The sequence below is a fragment of the Prinia subflava genome, chromosome 8 (genome assembly GCF_021018805.1).
Source record: "Prinia subflava isolate CZ2003 ecotype Zambia chromosome 8, Cam_Psub_1.2, whole genome shotgun sequence".
In the NCBI taxonomy this organism is placed as follows: domain Eukaryota; kingdom Metazoa; phylum Chordata; class Aves; order Passeriformes; family Cisticolidae; genus Prinia; species Prinia subflava.
The window spans coordinates 36,510,056-36,536,486 of record NC_086254.1 but is presented as its reverse complement, the minus strand read 5'-3'; the positions used below and the strand labels follow the sequence as shown (position 1 = coordinate 36,536,486).

The window sequence follows — 26,431 nt, the reverse complement described above, 5'->3', positions numbered from 1 at the left end:
TTGCCAGAGGCAGAATAAAGTGTATAAAAACTAAGCCCTGAATAAGGCCAGTTTGTGAACTCAAGGGGGACGGCAGTTTGCCAGATACCGCATCCCAGTTCACCCTTGACAATTCCTGGGTAAATCATCAACATCAAGTATCTCTGCTGCGGGTGGTTTTGCCGAAATTCTGTAATTCGATCCTGTTTACTAAATAAAAATTATATTTTAATTGGATTATTGTATTGGCATTTATAACACATACCTTTGTGTCCATAGTTTTGACAGGTCCTGGTCTTTCCCTGGGGTGTCAGCGGGGCCGTGGGAGCCCTCTTCCCAGAAAATCCTGGGTGGGCGCCCAGACCCCAGTGGCCCCTCGGCCAGAGAGAGCAGTCTCCTGCCTGGCTCGCCAGATGATTTATTAAAATATGAATATTGATCTAATATCAATATTCAACTGTGACGGACAAAAGACTCTCTAACAGTTAAAATTAGAAAGTGTATGTTTATTGCAATGCTGGGCAGCGCGTGGGATAGTTCCCTAATGCGCACTGCAAAGATCACAGGTCATTACAAAGCCTTTTATTTACAAAAATGTTGAATACACAAAATACAAATGCATATTCATACCCCTGTCACTTCCTCTTCTCTGCTTCGTAAGCTAATTGACAAAAAGGCTATTAAGCATGTGTAATTTGTTCCCTGAAATGGGTCGGTGGTCCTTTTGTGAGGAGTGGTCACCAAAAGGAGGAAGTAAAATGAGTCTTCCTCATTCTAAACTTTCAACCTTTTCAATGCAGATGTGATTGATGGATGGTAGAACTCCCTGTTTCCTGTTTTCCAGGACTATTTCAGTGGGTTTCTGGAAACAGGAGGTCTTGTGCTGTATTGATTAGTTTCTCTGTTTGACAAGCAATGAGTTATTAAATCTGGGGTAGCTTATCTTAAATCTGGTTTCTTTTAACTATCTTCTAACTTTTAACTGATTTCAGTAAAGCTTATCTATTCATTTCAGCTAAATCAGCAACATCTGTTGTTAACTGTAACCTTAGCTTTTCTCAAAGCTTCAAAATTAGTGTCTCAAGTAGACCAATGAACTTATATTTTCAAATTCATCCAGTCGAGAAATACTAATAGAGACATCATTGTAATAATAACAAATATATATAGGTAATTAATAGAATAGAATAGAATAGAATAGAATAGAATAGAATAGAATAGAATAGAATAGAATAGAATATAGAAAATAAAATACGATAAATATAAATATACATATAATAAATATAAATATGACAATACTAAGAAATCAAAAGGAACACTGGGTAAGGTATGACCAAGGAAATGGATAGGAGCTTGTGCAGTTACCACAAATGAAATGATTGCAACCTACACTAAAATCTTTCCTTTCAATGATCAAATCTAAGAAATAATATAAGAGAAACAAGAAAATTAATTTAACACATTAAACAGTTAAAATGAAATTCATCTGATTGAAATGCTAGAGTTTTTCTTGTTAATTTTCTTTTGCTGGGGCAATAGAATCTTGCAGATTGGAGAGGCTTCCTCAAGGGTCTCAAAGGATCAAAACTGCTTGGGATGTCTCTCCAAAAATTAAATGCTAGTGACTGAACACAAACCAATCAGGGAAAATTCATTTCGAAAAGAGAAGCAAAAACATTTGGATTAATGAGGGAATGATTAGAAGCAGAAAAGAAACTAGGAATTGGGTAACTGTCACAATTGGTTTGGGGTATCGGTAGAAAGTGCGACCTGAGTGCCACCATCTTGGGAGGAGGCAAGACAACAACGTATGGGTCTGGGTTTCCGGCTCTACCTCCTCCATCGGAGGAGTGGCGTCCCTCCTTAGAGGAGGAGCCTATAGGACCGGAAGAAGGAGTTGGATTTCCAGTTTGGGATCCCTTCAAAGGGGCTGACCCCTCCTCTTCTGACCCTGGAGGGCCCATCTGATGGAGAGACCCTGTTGGGGCTACCTCCCCTTCCAAACCCTCAGGGCGATGGAAGGAAGGGCCTCTGAAAGAAGGCGTGGAACCGGGGACAGACTCGGGGACCGGAAAAGAAGGAGAGGTGTGGGAAAGAGGGCTCCAAGCGGCGTGCGCATTGCCATCTTGGAAGGGAGAGCCTGCACGCCCTAACTTAATGGCAGCTGGCAAAGAGGATAGGCAAGAGTTTGGGGAAGTCTGAGGGGCTGAGGGTAAGGGGAGCTTCACAGAAGCTAAAGGGGAATTCATGGGAGGGGGGCCTGATGGAACCAAATTTCGTCAAAGTGCGTAGTGGTAAAGGGCCTCCTTAATTATAACACAAACAGACTTTAACTCATCTTTCCAAATCCAATTCTCCCAAAAATTCCAAAACTCAATCTTAAAGAAATCTTCAATTGGGGTCCCTGGGAAAACCCCGAAAATCAAAATTATTGTAATTTTAAAATCTTTTTTCTTAAACTCTCTCCCATAACTAACTAAAATTAATTTAAATCTAACATAAACATCTCATCTGCTCGACATTCTCTGTCCCATCCTTTGTCCCTTCCAGTCTCCCTCCTCTCCCCAGAGACGTGACCCTTGACTTATACTCGGTTACAGGGGGTGAGAGTGGAAGAAATCGGTGAGCCTGCTCGTCTCTGCCTCCAAAACCTCTCCTGGGTGGCTTGCCGCCAGCCACCCAACCACCCTTTTTTCTTTTGGAAGGGGCTCCCTACCAGTCTGGCCAGTTACAATTCCCACTCACCGATAGGAAAAAAAAACCAAACCTGCCTAATTGTTTTGGGGCGTGACCCCGAAGCCCTACCCGTCACAGGTGATCAGCCCTCCAAGCACCTCGGCTTTGCTTGCAGGTCTAGCTGGCACTGGTCCCCCCAGATGGGCCACCCCAGCACTGGATCCTGTGCTCTTTGGCTCACCACGACTCCTGCAGCTAGTCGGGTAACAGATATTGCTGGAGTGATGACTTGCTGAGGACTCCTTCCTTTCTCGGCTCACCGCCTCTGTGACTGGATCCCCCCAAGTCACTTATGGCAGAGACCTCAGCCATGGTGTGCTCCTGCACCTTCCCTCCGCTTTGCGAGGCCTATCGACAAGCTTTCTCTTTTCAGCCCTGGGTAGACACCCCCGCTGGGTGCAAGCACGAAAGAGTCCCGGAACCGCTCCTGCTTCTCGGTTCCTCTCTAGAGTCAAGGAGTCCTGTGCCTCTGATGTTCTTCATTCCCTTCCTCTTCTCGGGCAAGGCGGGCACCCTCAAGAATTTGCCCATTTGTTTTCTGAGAAGAGGCAGGGAGGGCACCACGATGTTGCGTTGTGTGCTTCTGATGTCCCAGGGCGCACGGCAGCAAGGGGTGTGACACCTTCCCCCCGGGAGCTCTCACCTCCCCACTCAGGGACTCTGACGCTCTCAGCGGTGGCTTTCTGGGGCGCAGAGATGAAGCAGAGACAAGACGGGTCTTGGGGTAAACTGAGGAGGTTTATTGAAGGTGTGGACAACTGAACAGTAAAGCCCTAAGAGCAGAACCCCAAGAACCAAGAGCAGGGCTATGGCAGTGGGTTTTATGGAAGGGGCGTCACAAAGCAAACAACCAATGAGGGTACACTTAGGGAGGAGTCTAAGGCGAGGAATACAGAACTAAATCCAATGGGGATAACAAAGGGAGGGGAACAATACAGGACAGCAAATGATACATCAGGCAAGGGGAGATCGGTAGGGAAGGATCTAGAAACATGGGCAGGGGTACAAGGGATTGACAACTGGGGAAGGAGGGGATTAGGGAAGGGAAATGTTTGTGGGCCAATGGGGAGACTTCTAGGGAGTGGCCAGCTGACAAGTAAAGGAATTGACATATAACAGTATGCATAATAATTAAGGTATAGAACCTAAAATTAGAACAAACTGATACAAATGAGGGACAGTGCTTGTCTCTAGGAGTGGGGGAGGATGAATCTAGGGGAGACAAGCTGCATGTCACAAAGCATAATTTAAACCATAACACACAAATGAAATAGAAAGCTGGCCTGGAAACTCAAAGCAAAAACCCACACCACAACAATTACACATACCTAAAGGTTACATTACAATGGTAAGGTGCATGAGCCTTGTGATAATACATGGATATTAGGAAAATTAATCCACAAACACTAGATGTTTATGACCAAAAAGGAGACAGAATAGTTCAGTAACTTTATTTGAATAAAGGGAGAGGTCACAAGGCATTCCCCGTGGGATCTCTCAAAATTTTTAGAGGATGCAGCCTTCTTTTTATCCTAATTCCCAATTGCATTTCCCTCTCTCTTTCCACATTGGCTGAGGTATTTGAGAGGTACAGACTTCCTGAAATGCTTAATACCCCCTTGTAATGTATACCCATCCCATTTTTCTTTTTCCTTGTGTCTCTGTTCTTTTTCAGTAAATCCAGAGATGTAGCAGTCTTGAGTGAATAACAGTCTGTGTCAATTAATGGAATTCCTGTGAGAAACGACCCCTCACTTTAAAATTGTAAAAGGTTTATTAAATCTTAACAAATAAAACAGAGGACTGAATAAGGAAGACCCTGGGAATATGTGACGAACTGTCACGTGCTCACCCACTAAAATGGCTATTCTGCCTTTTATACCCCTGGTGTTGCATCAGGCAACCCTGGCTCCTCCCAAGTCTGTCAGTCCCAAACTCTTCTTTGCTGGCCATTGGTAGAGACTACTTTCTTGCAACTTGGTTGGATATCAGCTGTTGTCATGCGTGTCTCCCTAGCAACAAGCTTTCACTATTCCCAACTGCCCCATGCAAGGGGAACATGTACATGCCCTCCCTCCACATGTCTCGGACAGCCCAGGCTGTCTGGTAGCAACTATACAGAGGGGGGTAAAGGAGACTATAGGGAGAACAGAGGACATCTGAACAACAAACTACAATAACATAACCATACATCAATAAAACTTCTCTTAACACAGAAATAATATTCACCCCTTAATTGTGAGAGCAAATCATCACATCACCCACCTATAACATTCCCCCTATTGCTTCTTTCACCTCTCAGTATCTAGCCTTACCTACCATCAGGCCCACAGTTTGTTTGTAAAGACACCTGCTTCTCATGCCTTTTATGGAGAATCTACACAGGGTGAACTGCACAGAGCTGGGAGGCAGCACAGGAGCAGCTAGTGGCCCTGAGTCCACTCAGTGGTTTTGAAGTCACACACAGTGCACAGGGAAAGGTGACTGTCCATAGATGGCTACATGTGAACTTCAACTTCCCTCTGCTGCTGTCAAGCTTAATGTACAAGACTGGAAGGAGTGTTTGCTCCTCTGATCTAGCAGGTAAGAAGTAGAGAGGAAGATGGGCACAGCAAGCATACTGTGATTTGGGGAACAGAGGTCCATGAGCCAGCTTTGCAGTTTCATCTCTGCACACGTGACCGTTGGCTCTGGCCTCTCTTGTGTAACCAATTGTTGGAGATTAGGGTTGCTCCTTTTGTTTTCTTTCTCAGGGATTTTTTTCCCACATGTTGCTAGGAGACAAAATCGACTGGTACTTAAGAAAGACAAAAAAAGTTGCCAGGGTTGAGGGGAAGGGTGGAGCCGGCTACTCTATTAGCTGAGGGGTTTATCTTGGGGGAGCAGAGATACCGGGAGATTTGGGCCGGGGAAGGGGCTGGGTGCAGCTCCTAGCTCTCTCTCAATCTCTCGGCATCAGAGGGAGACAGGCTTTGATTGCTGGGGGGAGAATTCGCCACCACTGTGAGGCTCTGTCTCCTGCTGTTTTCTCCTACCGTGAGTGAAGCTCTGCTTGTGGGTGTGGCTGATGCTGTGGGACCTTGTTAACACCCTACCTCACTAAAAAAGGACCTTCACTGTTATAAATACATATTATATGATTGGCTATTTGCAAATATTAAATGAATACTATATGTGTTATGTTAGAAAATTATGTTGTATTAATGTAGTCTATTTTAGTAGTGTGATAAATATAGTTTTTAGACTATAGCATAATATTAAAATACAAACTATGTAATGTAAAATGCTTTTTATTAGTGGCCCAAACAAAAGAGAGACAATTAAGAAATTCCTCACATCATCCTACCTGGATAGAGATAACAGCAAGGACAACAAAGACTCCAAAAAGAATTTACTGCCTCTGTTATCAAGGGATTTGCAAATTTGTGGAGCCAAAAGAAAATTTACTAGCAAGATAGAATGGTGGGAGAGAACAGTTGAAATTAAACAGAAACATCTAAAGTTGAAAGGAATGTTTGAATCCTGTATGAAATTTATGAATATGCAATAACCTATTGTTTTTAAGGAGAAGACCGTTTGTTAGCAAGCTGTGTCATGGGGTGGAAACACCAGGCACCCAGACGTCTGTCACTTTTGCCCTTTTTTAATGTCTCTTATTGTCTTTTTTTTTATTATTTAACTTTTAAAATTTTAACAAAGGTGAACTGCATTTTTCACATTCACCATCTGCTCGGGTGCCTCAGGGGAAGCCCTGAGACCCCAAGCCCCTTCCCCCTCCAAGGGAGCCTCTCCCAGCTGTGTTCAGGAATCAGGCTGCCTCTGCCCAGCCCCACCCTGTTTCTGCCACTGCTCCAGGACTTTTTGCTGTGCTGTAGCCCCCACCCCTGCCTGATGGAATGCCCCACAGCCCCTGCTGCAGCTGCAGAATTTCTGATACATCTCATTTATTACTTCGGGATTTGCTCACCTCTGCTGTTCCAGCTGCTGCTTCTGAGGTTCCTGCTGCAGCTCCTTTCACTATCTCCAGGTGCATCGGGACCAGCTGTTTCCCGTGAGTTTCCAAAGGAAGCCCCTTCTCCATGGCCGAGCTGGGCCACAGCGCCCCCTGCAGCCGCGGGGGAATCACCGCACCCGCCCTGCCCGGCCGGGAGCCAGCAGCGCCCCTGCCGGCTGTGCCCGGAACTGCACCAAAGGGGAAGGTGCCTGCAGCCAGGGGAAGGCTGGCACTGGGTCTCTGCATCTGTTTGTTGTTTGCTGTTGTTTGTTTGCCTTGTTACACACACACACGTAAAGAACTGCTATTCCTTTTCCCACATCTTTGCCTGAAAGCCCTGTAATTTCAAAGTTATAATAATTCAGAGGGAAGGGGGTCATATTCTCCATTCCAAGGGAGGTTCCCGCCTTACTTGGCAGACATCTGTCTTTCAAACCAAGACACAAATGCTCTTTCCATTCAGTCCTCTCCATCTGTGCTGCATTTTATCAACCCCCAACAGGCTCACTAACACCTCCAGATCTCTCACTTTTTTTTTTTTTTTTTTAATTAGGCACCAGAGATTCATGGTACTATGAAGGGATGTGTCCTGCAAGGGCCCTGCTCTCCTCCTGGGGGCAGCACAAAGAGGAGGAAAAGATTTACAGCAAAAGCAGTGAGCAAATCTTTTTTATGAAACTCATATTTCTTGCTGTCAGCAGCCTTCATGCACAGGATATGCAGACCAGAAGTCTTCCTGCCTGGACGGGGAACAGGAGTACAGTTTGCACTGTAATATATGGTGCTCCTTCAATAGATGGCAATACAAGGGGTTAAAAATCCTGTTTGTTTAGGTTAACATCTTAGTGCTGCACTGAACAAGAAACAGTGCAGGCAAGCGCTGAAGACAGAACCTGGAAACCTGGCCTCTGTGGAGCAGCCCATAAGGAATCTGTGAGACTGGGCTGACTTTCCCAGCAGTGCACCTGCTGGAGTGCTTGCAGAAAGCAGAGAACACTGTGGAGAGGTGAACATAGCGTGTCCCCAGGGGTGATATAGGCAGGCAGATGGTGCCACTCCCCAGCTGCAGCAGGGAGTGAGGTAAAGTGGCCCATTCCTGAGGGCTCTCAGGACACCAGGCCCTTGCATCATCCTTAAACAGTGCTGGGCTGTGGAACAAGGCAGTGCTCCCTACAGAGTGCCCTGTGCTGCCTTTTCCAGTGGCTATGTTTCACAGAATCAGAGAGTTGTTGGAAAGGACTTTTTAAACGCCATCTATTTCAAGCCCCCTCCTATAAGCAGGGACACTTTTCACTAGATAAGATCGCTTCAAGCCCTGTCCAACTTGGCCTTAAACATTTCCAGGGATGGGCTGTGTCTTGTTTTGGCAAGACAAGTATCTGTCAGGGAAAGTTGGAGCTCTCCTTGGAAAAGAGAGTGTAAACCCCCGCCCTCAAAATTATTACAATTTTGAAATTAGAGGCTTTCTAGCTAAAATATGGGAATAGGAATAACAGTTGTTTACTAGGAATATTAAAAACACAAATGCAGTAGGACAAAAAAACCCAAACAAGCAAGCAAACAAAAGTCCTAGAAAACCCTGACAGAGAGATATGACCTGACACACTGTTGTCAGGGTGTTGTAAGCAGTCCAAATAAGTCTTCCTGGAGTAACAGACATTGTTCTGTGGAGTAGAGATGATCCTGTAGAAAAAGGGTCCAATGCTGGCAAGATGGGTCCACTCTTCCTCTGATAATCCAGTGGCAAACAGGCTGCTTGGTGTTCCTACATCTCAGTTTTTATCTTGGTAGAAAAGGTTGGCTCCTCTCCCACTGGGTGGAGCATCTCACAATGGGATGATGTAATGTGTCATGTCATTGATGAGCCTTAATGGCCCATTAACAGAAGATATTCCACCCAGAGGGTGGACAGTGGTGAAAGAGATAAGAAACACTGCCCCGCCTGGTTTTAACAGCTGCCCTATTATCAGAAGGCATCTGCCCTCCTCCCCCCTGGAGTTACAAGAGATAAAGAAAAAAATCTCCCCAACTGGTTTCAACTGATGAAGTAGAATATACATTTTTTGATTACATAACCCAAGACAGGCTGCCACAGCTTCTCTGAGAAAATTGTGGTTTACTACTCTCACAATAAGGAAATACTAAAGAAATCTATTCTAACTCTGCCCTTTGGCAGTGAAAAGCCATTCCACATTTTCCTGTCCCTCCACCCTTGTCCCAAACCTGTCTTCAGTTATGTTGGAGTCCCTTTAGGCACTGGAAGGGGCTCTAAGGTCTCTCTGGAGCCTTCTCTCCTCCAGGTGAACATCTCCAGTTCTCCCAGCCTGTCTCCAGAGCAGAGGGGCTCCAGCCCTGGGACCATCTCCATGGTCACTTCTGGACTTGGTCCAACAACTCCACATCCTTCTTATGCTGGGTCCCCAGGGCTGGCAGCTCTGCAGGTGGGGTCTCACCTGGGTGGGCAGAGGGGCAGCATCCCCCCTTCACATGCTGCCCACACTGTTTGAACCCAGGTAAGCCATGTCACTGTAGCTAAGCACTATCAGCACCTGCAGAGTAGTCAACACTATGGGCTAAGGGAGCACCAAATGAACGCGGTATGGAAATAGAGACCGCGGGAAGGGCGAGACACGGCCTGCGGAAACATAGCTGGTGCTGTCGCTATCCATTCCCAGCCACAGCCGAGCTGGGCTGCAGCTGCCGGGGCGCAGCAGAAGCGGGGCCTGAGGGCAGGGCAAGGCCGGACTGGACAGCAGCGTCCTGCAGACCCCGCGGTGGCAGTGGAAGAGGAGCCGGAGCCAGGCTAACGGAACGGCACTGGCGGTTCCCGGTCGCTGCTCACGGTGTTCGAATTGGACGGGCCTGGCAGTAGCTCCTCGCACCCGAGGGCTTGGGGGCGATCTGTTACGGTGAGCCGCACGGACCCTCCTAAGCCCGAATGCAACGCCCAGGAAACGGTGAGATGGCGGAGCCTCCGTGATTCGCGAGCGGCCCAGGGTGCGGGCGAGGCCGGCGTGCGCGGCCCCTTTAAGAGTAAGAGCGCCACTGCAGCACGTCACAGCAGCGGCCGCTCCACGCATGCGCAGAGCATGTTCTTGCGACTTATTCGGTGCCGTCGGCACAGGGGTTGTGTTCAGGGGGTGGGGAATCGTGCTGTAGCGTGGTTGCGCATGCGCAGGGCACGGTCCCGCCGTGCGCTTTGTGGCGCTGCCGGAAGCGGGTGTGGGCCGAGCGCAACGAGCGGCGCTCCCGGTCCCGTGTGGCCGCGGCCCCCTGGCGCCGGCGGCCTGAGGGAGCGGCGCGCCCCGACATGTCTTCCGGGCTCTCGGCGCAGGTAAGACGGCCAGGCTTCCCGCCACGGCGCTGTCGAGCTCGGCCCGCTTCGCCGCCCGCGGGGCCTGTGGCGCGGGCGCCGCCCGGAGCCTCGGCCGCGCTGACCTCTGCGCTGCCGCGGCGGCGCCCGAGTGGGGCGAGTGGCGGGGGAGCCCGTCCCTGGGGCTCCCCCAGCGCCTCGCGCTCGGCTCGTGCCGCGGAGCCACCGCAGGGCGGGCGGGAGCGACTCTCGGTGACTCCCCACGGCCCAGGGCCCCTCTCGGCCGCTGCTGCGGTCTCGGGGTCGAACCGCGTTTCGGGTTCCTGGGAGGAGCGTGAGGTGGTATCCGCGCCCTTCCTCCCGTGTGGATCCTGCGAGCGGGAGCTGGGCCTGAGGGAGGGAAAAGTTTGTGTTGCTGTTTCCCTGTAGAGTCCGACCAACACCCCGCTGGTGTCTCTTTGGCTCTCGGTATTCTGCTTTCCCTGTGTCATTTGGTCTCCCAGGCCAGTGGATAGTAAATCCTATTTATTTGTCAAACAGTGGACTGCAGCGAGGCTTCTCCTCGGAGTAAGGGGACTGTACGTGCTAGAGTGTCCTTCCTGCTTGAGCAGTTTGGAGCCTTCACAAGAAACGGGACTGACGAATAAGTGCCAATGTAAAATAAGCTGTTGAGTAAAAAAATTTCTCAGTCGAGGGCATTTTCAAATGCATTAAATAGTTTTTTGCACAAATGAGGAGTTTGAAAACTTAACTAGTTTCTCGGGTAACCTGCCTGGAACATAATTTTCTCAAACCTACTGTTAAAAATGTGAGTGATAGTGAGAAGCAGAGTAGTACTGATGTCTGAGTGATGATGCTTGAAAGCAGAATAGTAGCCAAAACATACAAAACTGACTGATGTTTTTTCTTTCTTATGGCTCTGCTCTTCTTCAGCTGTAACAGTATGCAACTTCTAGGTAGTGGCCTTCTCTATAGCAGGTGCCCTGCCTCCTGCTTCGGCCAGGCTGTGTCCAGCAGTGTTCCTCGGAACTGAGGAGGCGATGGGGTCCATGAACTGGGAGTGCTGGAGGTAGTGAGACCGGAGTCCTGTGGCTTAAATGGCACCTTATGTTTGAGACTCAACCTGTTGTGCATTCATGTATTACCTTCTGCTACAGTGATGCAATAAAATCTGACAAATTTGTTTTCTCTGGGCAAGGGCAGCCGTGATTTTCTTCTCTGACCCTTAGTAGTGCTGTGGCTGAATGGCTTGGGAAAGGATAACAAAAGTTTCTGGTTTTTTTAGTGCCTCATCTCTTCTTGCCATTAATATAGACTTCAAAAAACCTGACATGCATATTTTTTTATTCTTTAACAAAATACTTAAAATACCAACTTTCTGCTGATCTTTTCCAGATAGGTCTTCTATTTAGTTCTTGCCATTTTTATTTTTTGTCTGTTCTCTGCTCTGGGTGTTGTCCTTTACACACAGTGCATGCCTTAGGCAGAGCTGACCTGTTAGATGGCTCCAGAGGTGAGCTACCAGGAGGGCTGTGCTTCCTCAGGCCTGGTAGACGTAATACCAGAGGTGCAGTTACTCTCAGCTAGATCTCACTCGCTTTTTCCAATGTGAACTTGGAGAGCAGTGGGACAGGTGGGCATATAGCAGCTGTTCATGCTTAGAATGTCACAGGACTGAGAAAAATTGCTCCTAAATGTCTGGTTTGTGCATTGGAGGAAGGTGAGTTGTGGCAGGATGACTTTCAGACAAGAATTGTTTCCTCTAGAGAGCAGATGTTAGTACCGTTAGGTAGCAGAGGTCATGTTAAATGAGAGGTCATGTTCTTTTTTTCCAGGAAATACTTACAAAGCATATCTGATATCCCAGAACTTTGATGTCGGCTTTTTCTTGTGGTTGCTTCTCTGGTTTAGGCTCAATTAGGCCTTCAGCCTTCCTTGAATGTAGCAGCGTGGAGATGGGTGGTGGTTGCTGCTCCCTTCCCCTGAAAAGCATCTCTTCTGGAGAAGCTGCTCAGGTGGGCACACAGGCAAGGCACTCGGGTCCACACACAAACCCCACAGTAGCTCAGCAAAGAAAGGCAGGAAGGGTCTCCTATATAAAGTTCCAGCAAAATTTATTTTGCAGACAGATGCTGAAGGGTTTTAGAGGCAGAAAGATCAAGATTGAAGGAGTGCCCAGGGTTAAGTGTGGGGTCAGGAACCCCATGGTCTGAGGGCAGTGGGTGGTACGAGGGCAGGGTAATGACCTATAGGAGACATAAGGACAGAGCATCAGTTATACCACAACCAATAGGGAAACAGGGAAAGGAGAAATCTTGAGAACCAGGGACATACATGAACAATAGAGATGGGCAGGACCCACGGGCCAATGGGAAGAGCAAAATGGAGGTAAATTAACATAATGTAATGTAGAGCACCATGGGGGAAGCCTTTTTACTCACCCAAAACTATGAGGCTTTCCCAAAGCCTGTGGTAGATTCTTCCAAGGCATCGGCCTAGAAGCTTCCCTGGCAGGCTCAGGGGCCTCCACACTTGAGCATATCTGTGCTAATGGTCTTTGCATCTCTTGTACTACTAACAATTGTGTCCGCTCTGCTTTTTTGGTTCTAGTAAAAGCCAAGAAGGATCCACTTTTGGGACAGCTTGTCTTTGTGCTTGAAGTTCTTTTGCTAGGAAGATAATTCATTTTACATCTGAAGCTGCTGCACACAAAAGACTAAATGTTCACGTTTGCCCCCAGCACTTCCCTCCCTCAGTGCACATTTTCGGAGGAACTGCTCTGTACATAGGTATTGATTCCCTGCACACACTCCAAACACCTCAGCTTCAGACTCAGACCTTCTGCACATTCCTTCACAGTAACTGCAGAATGTGGCTCTGTTTAGTTCTCACTGTCTAACTTTAGTGATCCAGGAGTTTAAATATTTTGGCTGCAGCTGTTCATATTAAGTCTTTGGAAACTGGAAATAGAACTTTATATTTTGAGTTTTATGGACTCACTATTCTTTTATTCTCACTGGCTTCTGCAGTGTAGAACTGAGGATCATGGGTCTGCAATGCTGAGATACGCAGTTTCAGTGGTTTATATGGTGATAACTACCGAAGTTCCTAAAATGAAACAGATAGGGAGGAAATACATTGAAATCCAGATTATTTACCACACTAGGGAATATTGGAATTCATGCTCAGTTTCATAGTAAATGAATGTCTCCTTTGTTTTGCTGCTTTTAATGCTGGTGATTTCTTTCCAGGTCTGTCTGTGAGAGTGTGAGGATGTTTTATATAGTGCAGCTTCCAAGAACATACAGTGAACATATAGCATACAAGAGTGTAAAACTGCTTGGTGAACAACAGGGGTTTATTTATTATTCTTCTCACCCTCCTCTTAATCAGCAATCTGAGAGTCCTTAGTTATTTGAACCCAAATAAGACATATGTGAAGTGTGAATATTCAGTTTCATGAAACTTGGGAGATGTTAGTTGGGCCAGTGAGGGTGTTTTATTAAAGCTGAAGTACAGAAGAATTGCAAAAACAGAAGTCAAAATCAGGTGTGATGTGACAGTTGCTTTTTTGGTCTTCAGTTTGCTGTTGCTGTTTCAGTAGTTACTGATAAATAGAGCGTCTTGGAACGGAGGGAGTCCTGCTGCTGCACAGCATTAGGTGCTCTTTGTTTGAAGCAAGTTAGGAAGCTGTCAGTGTGTGGAATCTGTCAGGAGCATTGTCTTGGATATCACTGCAGAGACTTCCCAGCCTTTTTAAATTCATGTCCAGTTAGAAGAAGCTGCACCCTAGATAGATTTAGGGATACTTCAGTCCTAACAGATTGCAGCCATTTCTAATTCAAATGGCTGTTGAACTGGAGCCTTAAATAAAAAGTAACTTCTAGTCCTTCCAAATAAAAACTTTAACTGCTAAATATTGGGGGTGAATAGATTGATACCCTGATAAATCCCTCTCGTAAGGATTTTGCATCTGAATCAATTACTTCTTTCAGTATTCCCTGTGTATTGCTAAAACTAGCAGGTTTCCTTTACAGCAAGACTAAAGGAAGCCTCAAATATTAACAAGATACAGGCTGATCATTAAATTTATGTATGACTGTCAGGCAGCAGGCTGGGAGTGTGTGGTATGAGATGTTTTGGTTGTCCTGCTGCTAAACATCTTCGGCATGGCATATTGTATCTGTTAAAAGTGTTACTCCTTGGAAGTGTGGAAGGGTCACCCAGAAGAGCTTTGTGTCTTTTTTTCATTGTGGCAGGGAGCTGCATGAAGGCGGGTGGTTGTGTCCTCATGTTCCCCTGTTCTAGTGCAATTAAGGTTTTCTAAAATGCAGCAGGGTTTGGGAATCCCTGTTCTTTGAATTCCTTCTTCTCTAGATGACAAAGCTCCACATAGACTTTGCCTACCATTTGCTTCCGCACACCTGGGCACGCTGCTCTGGAATGGGGATAGCCACAGTGAGTGTACTGTGCTTATCACACACTGATAAGCTCCTGCCATGAGCTATTCACTGCTAGCCAGAGGGCTGGTGCAGAAATGACATGCTGTTTTATCAGTTCAAATCAGTTTATTTAAACCAATATTCCTCAAATGCCGATACAAGTTTACATGCTTCTAATGAACTTGCATCTCAGGAGAGGAATGGAGAGTACTTCCCCTCTTCCCATGTGGGATAGAGGGTAGGGACTGCTCTGGGGAGCAAAGTGCTGTGGGGTTGATAGAGGAGGGGAAAGTGGATTATATCTCACTTCTGACCTTTCTGTTTTGACTCCAAACACATGCTAGAGACTAGGGTGGTGTTTAGGTGGGAAAAGGGGAGATGAAGCATCTCTGTGGCTATAGGATATGAAAGGAAAAGATACCAGTATGGAAACCTAGATAGTGAAGCTAAGCAGTGATTGAAGACATTACTGAGGATTGGGATTTTGTGGATGTTGTTTGGTATTTTGGTTTTGTGGGGGGTTTTTTGTTTGTTTGCATTTGTGTGTGTATGTGTTTTGTGGGGTTTTTTGTTGGTTCGGTTTTGGGGTGGTTTTTTTTGTTTTTGTTTTTTAATTTTTGGTTTGGTTTAATTTGGGGAAGTTTTGTATGTGTGTGTGAGTGACTTTTCTGTGTCATGGAATTTCTATTTTTCTGTAAGCCTAAGGGTTTTGACCACAATCACATGAGCATTCCCCCTGCCTCAGTCCCCAGAGGAGGGAAGGTGCTTGAAGGATGTAGACGTTGTATGTCCTGCAGGCTGCTGCTGTTTTGGTTAACTCACTATCAGATGAGCACATGTGATTGGTGCCTCAAACCGGGAAGGATGTAGTAGAAGACAAGATGTTGCTACCTCACTTTTCTGTCTCCCTTGAAGGGAATCATCAGGCCTTTTGCATAGATTTTGGGTATAAACATTTGGGGAGTCATCTAACTAGGCAGACTTATTTAAATAGGCTTTTCCCTAGGAATGTGTATTTCCAGGCCTAGCTTCTTGTTTGGTTTTGGGCCAATGAATGTCTAAGGGAAGTGTTCAAAATATTCCCTGTACAACTAACTGGCTCCCAAATTGTGCCAGGTAAGTGTAGTTGGCAAATGAATCTTGGAGTGCCATCAGTGACAGCTTGAGCTGCTCTGAGCTGTCTCTCTTCAACACCCTTTGCTTTTTTCCTGTGCCAGCCCTGTTTTCCATGTTCATGTGTTCAGCTGGCTCAGATACTGGATAAAAGACTGCTGATTCTGGTGGGAGAGGAGGAAAGGGAGATGGCGCAGTCTCAGTTCTAGTGGCTGAGGTTGCTGTGGTGCCACCTGCTCGAACAGCAGTTTAATGTTGCTGTGAGCCTGTACAAAGCATTCTGCTGTCAGAGGGGTGTTCCTGCCTCCTCTCTGGCCCTGGGTCCTCACTGATGTGTTGTGTTGGCACATATGTTTCTCATCTGAGTTAGGTCAGATCTCTGGATATGTTTGATGTGTGAATCAAAACTGGCCATTTGTAGTGGATGTCTCTGAGCTGCCCAGTGCAGTCCCATGACCGGTGCTGCCTCGCCCTGCCCGTTCCCGGGGTGGGGGATTCTGACCTGTCTCCCAGCCCTGCCCTGGTACAGCACGTAGGTATTGTGTGTGCTGCTAGTGCAGCATGAGTCACTGCTTGGGACGGAAGGATGCTGCTGCCTGAGAGGGACTGTGGGAGCACAGCTTAACTTCTGCTGCTTCTAATCGCCTCTCTTGATTGAGGTTTCACCACAATGCCAAAATACCCAGCCCAAGCTCCCATCACTGCAAAAACCTAATTAGTTCATGGTCAGCTTGGCTTCCTAATCTCAAATGGCTGTGAGGGGAAATACACAACTGCAATTGTGCGGGGATTGTTACTGAAAGGAGAACTGTGTCTAGTTCTGAGAGCACTGCCTGGGAAGTTTCCTAGTAGCTTTTCTGTCTGGAATCTGTGGGACAAATGTGGCTTTTTACGGAGTGGCTCTCTGTGTGTATTGACTTCACAATGATTTGAAATGCACCCCTGTGCCGTAGATTTGGAACCTGTATGTACTGTAACGAAACTGTAAAGTGATGCTGAGTTTAAGCTAGTGATGCACTAAGGCTTAGCCAGTCCCAAACTCACTACAAATAAAAGGCACCCTTCATTATCACTCACTTGCATTTTTCAGCTACCAGTTTTGAGTAAGGCCTGCTGTAGAAATACCTTATGAATGTGAAAGAGGTTGAATTTTTGTCTTCTCAGATGACTAAGGTGTTCCAGGTAGTTTCCTGGTATCTCTTTTTGTTTTGTTTGCTGTTGAGGTGAAAAAGAGAACAAGGGATGAATTGCAGCCATTGCTTCATGGGCAGAATACTTGTAGAACTGTTTTCTGCTCACCTGAAGATCTCGTGTAAATGAGAGCATCTTTTCTGCAAAGATGGTGCAAGCAGAAGTGTGAGGTAAAGTCACTTCTCAAGATAAAGTTTCTAAAATGGGCTGATAGTCTTGAACTGAAACTTGCTGTTATCTCTGTAATCAAGCTGTGTTAAAGCTTGTCTGTGTAAAAAGCATACTAAGGCTGAAGAATAGCTCTTGGAATCTCTTCTGGATTGTCAAATGTATGAAATGGGTATATGCATCTTGAATTTACAAGGGTCTGGATTGTGATACACAGCTTCAGTTTTGCTAACTCATATCATAGATATTTTGACTAATTGTCTCTTTTTCTTCCTTGCCCCCCAGGTGTTGTTTAGATTGTAGCATAGAGGCACTATGTACTCAGAGTGGAGATCCTTGCACCTTGTCATTCAAAATGATCAGGGGAATACCAGTGTACTTCACAGCTATCCTGAGAATGTGGGGAGAGAAGTGGCAAATGCAGTGGTGCGTCCTCTTGGACAAGCTTTAATTACATCATCTGTTGGAAGCGAGAGTTTACTAAAAACAGACAAAGAAGTAAGTGTCTTTCCTTGGAGATGATACTTTTCTTCATGCAAGAGTGACAGTCTAATGATTTTTTTCTAGCCTCTTTTATTTTTCTCTCTTTATTGTCCCAAGTTTTAGGAAGTGTGTTACATTTTTAGTTTTGTAATCTCCATAGGGTTTTTATTAGCAACTAGATCACAGCAATGGTATACTTTGTGACTTAGTAAATGTTTGTCTGAGCTACTGTACGAGGAAATTAAGGTTAAAGAAAACCAACCAAAAATCTCAAAACAAACACAAGGAATTTAACACAAAGCCTTTCTAATTACCTTCAGTTTTGAAGTAACAGTATGTGACTTCAAAAACAAGTCTTTTTATAGTACAAGTATTTGTTAGAATTTGAAATTCTTTCACTAGCAGTTTTTGTGTGTTCCGAAGACTTCTCTTTACAGTTTATATTTAAGAGATTGAGGATTTAGAAACTGATTTGCCATTTATTTGTATTCTTCATAATGTCATGATATATGAGTTAGTTGTTTGGTATTTTCATGTAGGGTATGTTAAGCAGAATTGCACACACAACTTAACTACTGTTTTGTTTTTGGGTTTTTGGGTGGTTTTTTTGAGTTAGAACTAATATGCTCTGACCAGTACTTACTTATGCATATTTTTAATATTATTTTTAATAATTTTTGGTTTGTGTTTGTTAGGTAAAATGGACTATGGAGGTGGTTTGTTATGGACTAACCCTCCCTTTGGATGGCGATACTGTGAAATACTGTGTGGATGTGTATACAGATTGGATTATGGCTCTTGTGTTACCTAAGGACTCCATTCCTTTACCTGTTATTAAGGAACCAAACCTTTATGTTCAAAGCATTCTCAAACATCTCCAAAATCTCTTTGTACCAAGGTGAGTGTGAGGGATTCCAAGCTATAGTCAGCAGGTAGCCTGCTAGAGGACTCAGGAGGCGTGGAAGCTCTTGAGTAAAATAAGACTGCTATTGCTGCAATCTTAGGAGGAAGGTTTTTCTCCAAATGTCTTTAGTAGTTTTGCAGTAGTAAATTGAGTTGCTGCTGCTGTGGTTAGGTAATTAGAATCATAGATAGTTTATATACTTGAATGCTTACTGTCCCAAGAGCTTCAAGATTTGTCTCTGTTGGATGACTGGAGGGTAAGGGGAAAAGCAGAAGAGCATCATTGTGTGACCATGTGCTTTTCACTGTGTAAAACCGAGATAAACTCAGAGCACATCATGTCAGTCCCAGCCCGTGTTAGTCAAGATTTGACCATGTTTGTGATATACTGAAGGATCTTGCGCTAAGTGACTGCTCTCTGCCTGCTTCTTGCTGCCTCTTAAATGTGCATGGTTATGCTGACTGTCCTTCACTGGTAGTTTTGAAAGAACCCCGTGGCAGACTGCTTCCTGCCTGGCATCCTTGGATGATGGTATTGAGATAGACATGTTTCTAGGTCTTGTACTCAGCTACATTGTCAGAGTGTGCAAATATAATTACCTTATTTATAGTTTATGGCAAGTTTACATGCTGTTGTTACACATGTGGATTGGATAAATAAGATTAAATAATAGTGCCCCCTGCAAAGGTACTTAATTTCAGATCAATGTTTAGTATATGTCCATAACTATCAGATCATCTACTTTTATCAGTATTAAATATGTATCACTTCAGGTGGCCTTCAAAGTGCTCAGCTGCACTTGGGTCACTTTACTAAAGGCTTTGTTTATAAAGGACTTTGAATAATTATGTGTGCAAATTCAGAGGAGTTCTTTGCTGTTTACTGATTGCTTTGAAGTCTGCCACCTACTCTTAGCTGCTGTTGCTCTTGTAGTGAAAATGCATTTAATTCCCATTAAAGAATGGTCAAGGCAATGACACGAGTCTTGAGGAAAGCAAGCTTCTGAAATAGACTGCGGCAGGAGGTTGTCTCTAAGCTTTAATAAGTGCAGAATATGGTCTGCTTTCTGGGATCCTTTATTACATTGGCACAGCAGAGAAGGAATTCTTCACTAGTCCATTAAATAGTTGTTTCTGTGATCCCTTGCTTGCTTTCACATCGGGGGCCCTAGTAGCAGGCAGCTCAGTCGTACAGCTTCTTGCATGCTGTTGGCACAAGTTTCTACTTCACCCTTCTCTCCCACAATCATTGTTGGACTTCGATGAAGGTTGGTAGACTACACGTGATCGCTGTTGAATGAAATCATTAACACCTAGAGACAGGGAGGGCTGAAAAATTATTATTTTAACATTGTCGCTGTAGTATAGCTGTACTATAGTTTTTCTTTCAAGAGCCTTTGAGATGTATCTTAAACACTGCTGCTGTCAGCACTTGATGTTCAAGTCCCTACTCTGTTTTTAAGTTTTGCCCTCCAGGGAGCTGTGTTCAGAATTCACTACAGCAACAGGAGAAATTTCTATAGTGCAAATGAAATGCAGAACTGAGATGTGCACATCTGCCTTGAGTAAAAGCGAATATTCAGACTTGGGTGTCTGTGGTGGGGAAGAGAAGAATAATTTCTGAGTTTACCCAATTGATGCAGGTTGCTGATGCTGGTGGGCTCATGTAGAAAACTTACCAAGGAGCTGTTATAGCAACCTATGTTCAACTGTCCCCTGGAAAAATCTGTTCTTGTGTTGAAGATACTGTCTTTATTATAAGCTTATGTCCTGTGGAAGGTTGTAATTAAAATAACTTCCTTCCTTATCCTCGTTCTGTGGAAATGGTATAGCTGTTGGTTTGGCTGCCTTTAAAGTGGTGGCCCCAGAGTTGTGAAGGCTTCAGGCTCTGGATGGTGCCGTATAGGTGAGGTGTGAAATGCCTGAAGTCTGAAGTGGGCATTTCAGTGTAAATGACATCTCAGGAGCTTCTGTACACCCATACAGAGCAGGTGCATCTAGATTATTCTAGTGTGAATGTTTAGCTGAATCAAATGTTTAGATGCACAGCCCTTGAAATAGTGTGGTGCTGAAAAATAAAACTATGAAGGCTGGGTGAGTCAAGTTCCCTTTCCTCTGTCTGCTGCAGTGATGGGAGAGAGGGTTGTTTGCCTCCTTCCCTCCTGCACTGGCCTTCTGTCCACCCTGAAGAAACATACACTTTGTTGACATATTTGAATAGTCCCCAGACAACCCATAGAGTTTCCATTTCTGGCAAACCTAGAATATCCAAGAGGTCTTGAAGATGACTTAAACAGTAGTGGTTGTTGCTGCTGTCAGATAAAGTTTCAGTGCCATAAACACTGTAGGAAAGAAATAGGAGAACTCTCTCTCCCCACGTATTGCCTCTCCAGGAGAGTGGGGTACAGGTATCTGGGTCATCTGCAGCAGAAATGTCTGGAATTGTTTGAGAGACCATGGAACATGTGACTGCCAAAGCATTTTTTTGTAACAACCTCATGTGCTTCTCGTATAACATCATGGGAACAGTACTTCTGAAGGAGTATGGCCAAAAGGAAAATAGAAATCTATACACCTAGAAGTCTAGAAATAGTGCAAGCAGAACTTGCCACTGGGTCAACTTTGTGGACAAGAGGAAGTCATAGATGGATGAAGCCAGGGTCTCTATGTGGGGCTGGAACAGAGCAACGCAGATACAACCAGTGTGGTTAAAACATACGTTCTCCCCTTTATTTACGAAATGGCTGGTTTTATACAGTGCAGAATAATTTACAGTTGCAGGTGCATTTCTATTGGCATTTAGCATGAAAAATAATGCAAACAATCTTAGCTTAAGGCAGCCACCGTGTTTCTATTCTAACTGTTCTAGCTAAAGCATGCACACACCTTAACTTAATTTCTAACTGTGCCACAGGTTTATCTACTTCTACATGGGCCCAAATCTGAGGCCTAGCAGGCCCAAATCTGAGGCCCGGTTTGGGATAGCTCAACCTTCATTCCATAACACATCCTGCTCTTGCTACAGATGGACAGGAATCTTCAAGTTGCCTTTACAAGACTAGCACAGAAGTATCCCGTTAGCTTGCATGTAAGCTCTGGTTTTTTACAGTTTCTCTAAATGATGAGGGAAACAAGTCTTGAAGCAGCCTTGGAAGCTTCAAGCCTATATAGGTTAAGGATATCTAAGTTGAAACAGTCTTCTCTGTTGTTACTCAGGCAAAAAATACTGATGTAATCAAGGCAGGGCTCACTTGTCCCAAAGTTGGTTGTGCTACTGAGAGACCATGGGTTATGATTTAGCACTAGCATCAAGCAACCCACTGAGGTCCTGAACTGTGGCTAGTAGTGTGCAGTTTTGCATTAGGCATTATCTTGTCTCTAATCTTTTTTCCAGTACTGTAATACAACATTTATGCTGCCAAGATAAAAGCTAGTAGTTTTTAGTGGACCAGCACATTCTTGAGGTGCTTGCTATGCAACCTGACTTGTGGGTTATATCACATTGAAAATGTTTGGTGGGAATCTGGTAATACTACTTAGTAGTCCAGTGGAAGGTAATACTTCTATGATTTTTTTTGTCATCCCTTCAGTGGTGGTATGAGGGGATGAAATCATACACAGGCTGAAATATGCCTTACATATACTGCACACTCTAATTTGTAATCTCTTTCACCCTTTAAAATTTAGGCTTCCTCAGGTTTTTTTACCATTCTCAGATACTGTCCAGAATGTGTCATGTTACTCTTTTGTAGCTGTTCTACGTTTTCCAGACTAAGTGATGGGAAGAGATGGTGCTGATTTTTGCTGCTTCTGCACAACTTTGTGTTGAGTGACACAGCAGTGCCAGTAAGGGTCTGATTATTACTACAGGAAAAACCTGTAAAACTGTTTCCTTTCTTCCTTTCTTAATCCTAACTGCTTACAGAAGAAGATCTAGAAGGGGGTCCTTAAATAGGAACATCAGACTAAAAGAGGAAGGGGTAAGAGTTGGTTTGGAAACAAGAGGGACACTAGGAAGAATTTAAATTAGTCTGCTAACAATATGTTCTCCTAGTTTTTCCACTTCTGAATTATGTATGTAGTAATTAATGATGTCTCCACTGGATTGTGATTGTTTGGTCCAAGATAAATCTGAGATGATGGATTGTGCTTGCTCTGGTGTTTGCTGTACGTATTGAGTCTCACATGGAGAAGAGTGTTATGGTCCATCTTGTGCTCATTAAGGCAGAGTTAGGATGCCTAGAGACAGAGCTGAGGTGCACAGAAGCATATTGGCTCATGTTCTTGGGTCTCACTCAATAATATTTGTTTCTTTTTGTAACTGCTGGAAGTTCATGTTACTGAATACGTCACTTTATAGTTCTGTTTCTCGAACATTGTTTTCTTCTCTTGCAGGCCAGACCCAGGATCCAGTCAGATCAGACTCTGCTTGCAGGTTTTGAAAGCTGTCCAGAAGCTGGCACATGAGTCGACAATTATGGCAAGAGAAACCTGGGAGGTTTTGTTATTATTTCTTCTTCAGATCAATGACACTCTTCTGGCAGCTCCAACTGTGCAAGGTTCATGTTCATCTTCCATTTGGTTCAATTACTGAAAAATATTCTGGCTCTTCTTGGTATTCAGCTGCCAGCAGGATGGGGGAACCCATTAAAAGCTCTTTGGAAGCTACTAAAGCACAATAGCTCACTCCTAATTCTGCCCCATTACTCCAAAATAAAGCATTGCCAGAAAAGACTGAATGATTTGGAGCTGAGTTTTCCTGAAAGTATTTCTGCAGGACAGTGACTTTATACAGAAACAGTTTGGTATGAACAGTTTCAGACAATGTTGTTCCCTGTTTGTTTCACTGAAACCCCTTTGTTTTGCTGTTCAGCCTGCCTAGTGCAAAATAATAGTGTCAGTTTTACCTATTAAATATTTCAATGTAGACACAGTGCAATAGAAGACTGCCTAAGATTGGTGGATTCCTGCTGTCCCTTATTACACATGTGTGGCTGTGCTTTATCTATTGTACTTAGCCTTACAAAAAGGCTACTTGGCTTTAGGAAGCAATCAAGGATCACTCTTGAAAATTATGAAAAAAAAAAAAAGGGCTTAGTCTTTATGCACTTTAACCAAAAGCTTTTTGGGGAGATATTTGAAGTTATTTAGATATAACACTAACTGAAAGTGCTTGGTTTCTGTTATAAGGTGGCATTGCTGAGAATCTGGCTGAGAAATTAATTGGCGTGCTGTTTGAGGTATGGTTACTTGCTTGTACGCGGTGCTTTCCAACACCTCCTTACTGGAAAACTGCCAAAGAGATGGTGGCTAACTGGCGACATCATCCTGCTGTAGTTGAACAGTGGAGCAAAGTCATTTGTGCCCTTACATCCAGGTAGGAGAAATCCCATGGAAATAAATGCATGTATGGGGATAATCACGATTATACATGTTTTGGAGTTGCTTATTTGTGCAATGTGCAGCAATCCAAAAGTGGATAAGCAGTAGAAAGTGAGAGATCTTTCTGTATCCTTGGATTGTGTGTGTATTCCTTTGTTCTGCAAGGGAAGATCTGAGTTGGATTCTGTCTATTGTTGTGTAAGCTAGCACCTCTGTGATATTTAGCACTTGGCGGCATGTGTGTGTATTAGTCTCCATCATTGTGACTCCTCATCATAGGCCTTGAGGAATGACTCAAGAATATTAGTGTAGCATTATGTGTGTGTCACCGTCAAAATTATTAGAGGCTTGTTAATACTCATGATACCAGGTTTGAGGTGACTCTTGGACTCTGCTTGGACCCTATGGAGCTGAAACTGTGTTACAGCTGCCTGGCACTTCTGCCCTGGCAGTCGAGATGTGATGGGCCAGAGGCAGACCACAGGCTCTCTGCTCTAGAGAGTAGGGGAGAAGAGCTCTACTGAGTCTTGCTGGGTATGGGGAGCAGTAAGGATCACATATGATAGAATTGTTTAGGTTGGAAAAGACCTCTAAGATCATCAAATCCAACCATACCTCCAGCACTGCCAAACCCACCACTAACCCAGGTTCCCGAGTGCCATATCCACAAGTCTTTTAATACCCTTTGGTGATTCCACCACTGCCCTGGATAATCTGTGCCAGTGCCTGACAACCTTTTCCATCCAATCTAAACATCCCTTTAAGGCCATTTCCCCATGTCCTGTCCCTTGTTACCCGGGAAAAGAGGTTGACCCTCTGGTGGCTCCAACCTCCTTTCATGTAGTTGTAGAGAATGAGAACGTCCCCTCTGAGTCTCCTTTTCTCCAGGCTGAGCCCTCCCGGCTCTCTCAGCTGCTCCTTGCGCTCCAGTCCCTTCTCTAATATGGCCTCTAAATATCTTTCTTGCTATGAGGGGCCCAAAACTGTCTCCAGGACTGGAGGTGCCTCACAGTGCCCAGCACAGGGGACAGCTGCTGCCCTGGTCCTGCTGCCACACCATGGCTGAGAAAGGCCAGGTGTCCTTGGCCTCTTGCCCATCTGGGCACACCTGGCTCTTGTTTAGCTGCTGTTGATCAGCACCCCCAGGGCCTTTCCTACTGGGTACTTTCCAGCCACTCTGCCCTAAACCTGTGGCTCTGGGGTTGTTGTGACCCAAGGGCAGGACCCATCATACTGCCTTCTTGAACCTCATGGAATGGCTTCAGCCCCTTGATCCAGCTTGCCTGAATCACTCTAGACATCCTTCCTGTTCTTCAGCAGGTCAGCTCCTGCCAACCTTGTTGTCACCTGCAAAGTGACCAAGGGAACACTCACATCTGGGGGTTGCAGGAGAGTTTTGGTTGTAGTAGAAGGTTCTGAAGAGTGTGGAGAGTTTCAGTACCCTTAATATTGAGGTCTTTTTGGTATGAAATCTTTGTGGGACAAATCTCAGACTTTTGGAGGAAAGAACAGAATCAATTGCTTGTAAGAGGGTCGTTTGGGTCTCCCTCCAGCTCTCCTGAAATATCAGTAACTTATTTCTGTGAAAGTTTAAAGATGTGTTAAAATTGTTGCAGTGTGAAATAGTCAGTAGTGTATTTTTCTGCAAAGGTTTATTATAACTTTGAAAAATTTTGCTTTGAATTACCTCTTAAAATGTGAAGTGTGGATAGGTTTTTCCTGGTTATGCAGCTATTTGTTAACCCTCTGGGAAATAAAGTGCAGTACAAATTCCGTGTATTTCCCACGCTATTTTTTTACCTATTTTTAGCTTGTTAGATGTAGCGTTACATAATGGAAAATACTTTATGATTCACTGATCTGAAAAGAACAGCTCTGTCTCAAAACATGTTGGTGTTCTGCACCACACACTGTGCATACACTTTCTCTCCCACTGTTGACTAACAGTCTTGGTTCTGTTGGTGCACAGGAGTCTACAGGGTTTCTGGAATGTTTCAGTCTGTGTTCAGTAATGTTGGTTTATGCCAGATACATAGAAAGTTAGTCTCCTCTGAGGCTGGCTTTAAGTTCAGTATTTTAAGCTGCATTTTTAATACTTCAGTGAAGCTCCAGCTTCAAACAGTTAAAATGTTTTAGTAAACAGTTCTTTGAATTGGGTTATTAACAATAAGCTGAGAGTAAATGTTTCAAATTAAAACCATATGGAAAAGTATATTTGAAAATCTGTACACATATGTAATGTTAATTTTTGTCCTTGGCTATGATTTTTAGCAGGATGAAACTGGAGTCTTAATTGTGTTGCCATACCAATAGCTACTACTTTTATCCCATCTAGATTGCTTTAAGTATATTTTAACTGCCTTGGATATATGGCTTAAAATTTATTCTGTTTTCAAGAATTCTTGAAAATGTTCCATATGTCAATAAAGATTTGATCACACTCTTTGAAAAACTGATTTCTTGCAGTTTCAGGGAGAACTGAAGCAGTGCACTGTGTTGCCAGGCAGTTGTGTGGAGCATGCCCATGCATGGGGTTGGGCCAGGATCTTTTGGGTGTTTTAGAGCCAGGTAATTCCTCAGCAAAAACATACCATGGTCTTGCCTCTGGGCGCTAAATGTAGGTGGACACAGGGCTGGAGAGCATTTGCTACCTGGTACAGATGTGTGTATTTCTGGTGTTAAGGAAACTTCCCAGTCTGACCATTCCCAGACTCTCTGGAAGTCACT

The 26,431-nt window shown here is 44.7% G+C and overlaps 1 protein-coding gene across 3 annotated transcripts in view; it reads left to right on the top strand.

The window, feature by feature from the left end:
- Positions 1–9,864: 9,864 nt before the first annotated feature.
- The window catches only part of RALGAPB (Ral GTPase activating protein non-catalytic subunit beta), a 66,890-nt gene continuing 50,323 nt past the window's right edge, over positions 9,865–26,431 (top strand). For 2 of the 3 annotated variants that reach the window (XM_063404778.1, XM_063404777.1), the window contains exons 1-5: positions 9,887–10,043; positions 17,222–17,434; positions 18,115–18,317; positions 22,718–22,881; positions 23,513–23,699. In XM_063404778.1, coding sequence (XP_063260848.1) covers positions 17,252–17,434; positions 18,115–18,317; positions 22,718–22,881; positions 23,513–23,699 — 737 coding nt within the window. In that variant the 5' untranslated portion in view covers positions 9,887–10,043; positions 17,222–17,251. Of the gene's footprint in view, positions 10,044–17,221; positions 17,435–18,114; positions 18,318–22,717; positions 22,882–23,512; positions 23,700–26,431 lie in introns of all 3 variants that reach the window. The other variant, XM_063404779.1, reaches the window with a different exon arrangement.